This window comes from Limulus polyphemus, unplaced genomic scaffold, assembly GCF_000517525.1.
Source record: "Limulus polyphemus unplaced genomic scaffold, Limulus_polyphemus-2.1.2 Scaffold5527, whole genome shotgun sequence".
NCBI lineage: Eukaryota > Metazoa > Arthropoda > Merostomata > Xiphosura > Limulidae > Limulus > Limulus polyphemus.
This window is the reverse complement of record NW_013671137.1, coordinates 17,218-20,406: the sequence shown is the minus strand read 5'-3', so window position 1 is coordinate 20,406 and position 3,189 is coordinate 17,218. Positions and strand designations below refer to the sequence as shown.

The 3,189-nt window shown below is 30.1% G+C and overlaps 1 protein-coding gene across 1 annotated transcript in view; it reads right to left on the bottom strand.

Moving 5' to 3' along the window:
* Positions 1–3,189, bottom strand: part of LOC106472690 (5'-AMP-activated protein kinase subunit gamma-1-like) — a 24,289-nt gene that overhangs the window by 6,785 nt on the left and 14,315 nt on the right. Inside the window, exons 9-11 of the mRNA XM_013933342.2 lie at positions 2,750–2,876; positions 2,062–2,142; positions 527–649 (exon numbers count right to left, since the gene is read on the bottom strand). Coding sequence (XP_013788796.2) covers positions 527–649; positions 2,062–2,142; positions 2,750–2,876 — 331 coding nt within the window. The remainder of the gene's footprint in view (positions 1–526; positions 650–2,061; positions 2,143–2,749; positions 2,877–3,189) is intronic.

The window sequence follows — 3,189 nt, the reverse complement described above, 5'->3', positions numbered from 1 at the left end:
CAAGTATGACTGCACTCTGATTGTTCTGTTGTGTGTAATCACGATAAAGCTAGTTTGACTGCACTCTGATTGTTCTGTTGTGTGTAATCACGATAAAGCTAGTTTGACGGAGTGACAAGTATGACTGCACTCTGATTGTTCTGTTGTGTGTAATCACGATAAAGCTAGTTTGATGGAGTGACAAGTATGACTGTACTCTGATTGTTCTGTTGTGTGTAATCACGATAAAGTTAGTTTGACGGAGTGACAAGTATGACTGCACTCTGATTGTTCTGTTGTGTGTAATCACGATAAAGTTAGTTTGACGGAGTGACAAGTATGACTGCACTCTGATTGTTCTGTTGTGTGTAATCACGATAAAGCTAGTTTGACGGAGACGTATTGCTTCTTTAAGAAGGTGAACTGAAAAAAAACAAACAATAATCATAATAAAAGTGTTGAGAAACAACTAAAACAGTTTATTTATCATTTGCTTTATCTTGTGAGCAAACTAGAAATGTACAAAACAAATTAAAATGATACTAACGATAACATCAAATTTTGCATATATATCCACTACTTTCCCCTGGTCATCCACTACGGGTAAAGCCGAGACCCTTCTCTCTACAAATTGATTCAGAGCTAAGATAACTGGAGTGCTCACTTTGATCTGAAACAGGTAAATTTATAAAGGTTTAATTAATGCCACAACTTTCAAAAACTACACAGATGTAGTTAGTTTGTCACATGTAGGTAGAGTGGAGTTTTAATTGGAAAGTTTCTAAGTATTTGATAAATTTTCTTTATGAAACTCTTAGAAATATATATAAAAGGTTTAATATACAAACAAATTTTCCATTTTTTTTCATACAGTTATTGCATATTAACTCTATAAATATTTACAGAATATACCAACACCACACCACTGACAATGGAAATTTAAACCAACTTTCTCTGAATATCTGCTGCATTACAGTATAATATTAACAAACAACAATCGGAGACTTGTTAACCCTAAAATGAAGATCGTTATATACAATCTATCACAGACATGGTATTCCCAAAAGCTAGCTAGCTAACTTACTCATCAAAATTAATGTCTGTTTTCCAAAGTACTCTCAGAAACTGATAAACTTATTTTTGAACACTAATAATTCTCATTTAATTCTGATAAAGAGAGAGATTACAACATTTCTTCAGAATTAAGGACCTTATTTTCACCTTAAAATACTCTGGAACATTTATACTCTGTTTGCTAAATGGATATATAATTTTAACCACCAGATGTCTTTCTATTCAAGTAAAGGAGCATTCTAGCACACAAATATATATACATATAATACAACTACAAGACAAACAGTGACAGAATAGAGCCAAAGAACTATGACCAATATGTTCATACCACCAATTTTAAATCACGAGTCAGTTAATGATACAAAAATACCGAGGACTGAAAAAAAACCCATAATGATTGTTAAAAAAACACTAAAAACTAATTCTTCTTCAATATTTCTGTTTTGAGTTAATACTAATGCCAATTAAATATTCTGATTACTAATATCTAAAAGCCATAAAAATGCAACTAGTGAGATGTTATGGATCTATTCATTTAACAGGAAAAAAAATGTAGGATTGTATAAAGTCTTTTAATCATTGATAAAATAAACAGAAGTAGCTTTTTTAGAGAACATGATGTGTGTAAAAATTATCCAGATATATAACGACTGAAATAGTGTTAAAGTAAAAAAATAAAGTTTTAATTAATTTTTTCAAATCTAAGAATAAATTGGTAGATGCTTTTTCATAAACAAAAATTTAAATTTCGACAGGTAACAATGTTTTTAACGATTTTATTTCTGAGTGTTAAAATGGCCCCGCATTAATTTTAATACACTAAAATGCCCCAACCCCTTCAGCCAAATAGAAAAAAAGGAAAGAAGCTAGCTTTCAGCTTTTAACAAGTATGAATAATCATCATAAATACTGCTTATATATATATATATTAAAACATGTAACAGATAAGAAACACACACACATACATATAGAGAAAAGAGAAGTTCTTTTTAACTTTGTATTACATACTGTAGCAATGTTCTCATATGTTCCTACTTTGAGTTCCCTCAACGTTTGATTGAGGTAGCTTGGTCTCGGAAGCTCAAAAAGCTATAGAAATTGAAAGAGAGAACTCATGAATACGTAAAGCATTTCAAAAATGACTTGTGTAAAATATAAACAAGCTCAAAGATGACTGGATTGTTCACAGTTTCTCACAATGCTTATTTATTTGCTTTGTACAAAAACCTACCAGCTAATTAAAAAAAACAACAAAACAGTTTACACTTTCCCGATAACAAAATACTATAAAACAGAGTATAATTATTTAGACGATTTTACGTACACATTTTAAATAAGTGGATCATAAAGAGCACTAAAGTTCGAAATTAAGTAATTCGTCTTTATTGTTTTTTTTACATAAACAAGACGATTATCAAATGTGAAAAACTGACACTGCCATACAGCTTAAGAACTCCGACACTACGAGCTAAGGAAGCTGCAGTTATTTGACTATTCAATGTTTAGTTATAATTATACCTTAATATATTGTCACCAAATACTTTCCAATCCCTACTCATGCACAAAAATGGTGAAATTTCATTTAGGTGGTACACCAGAAGTTCTGGGTTTAAATAGTTACGTTGAGAGTTACTTTTTAATCTTATAATGCACTATGAGATATTTTTATTTCAAAGGCACAGTAATTAATACCTACATATAGAAAGAGAAACTTGAGAATTCTTTTGTGTGTGAGGATGTACAAGACATTCCCTGTATGAGGATTTATCACAGGTAAGCGATGGACTTTCCCTTGAATGAGAGTTTTTATGGCTTCGTATAAACTAAAAATATAAAAAAAATCTGTTGAACTTCAGGTAAAAAACGATATGGAAGATTCAAAATTACCTTAAAAACTAAGAATCATTATAGCTTCAAATTTCATATAATGTAAACAGTCTAAGGTGAATCTAACAAACAACACAAAATTGGTTGGAAAAAATTTTGTGCACAAATAGTCAGCAACCATATAAAGTTACGCATGATATTTATAAAAACTTTTAGTATAGATAATACTAACACAATCTGATTAAGCTTTGTAATATATGTCATGATGGAGATCTATAATACTTAAAGCTTCATTTATTTATTTATATA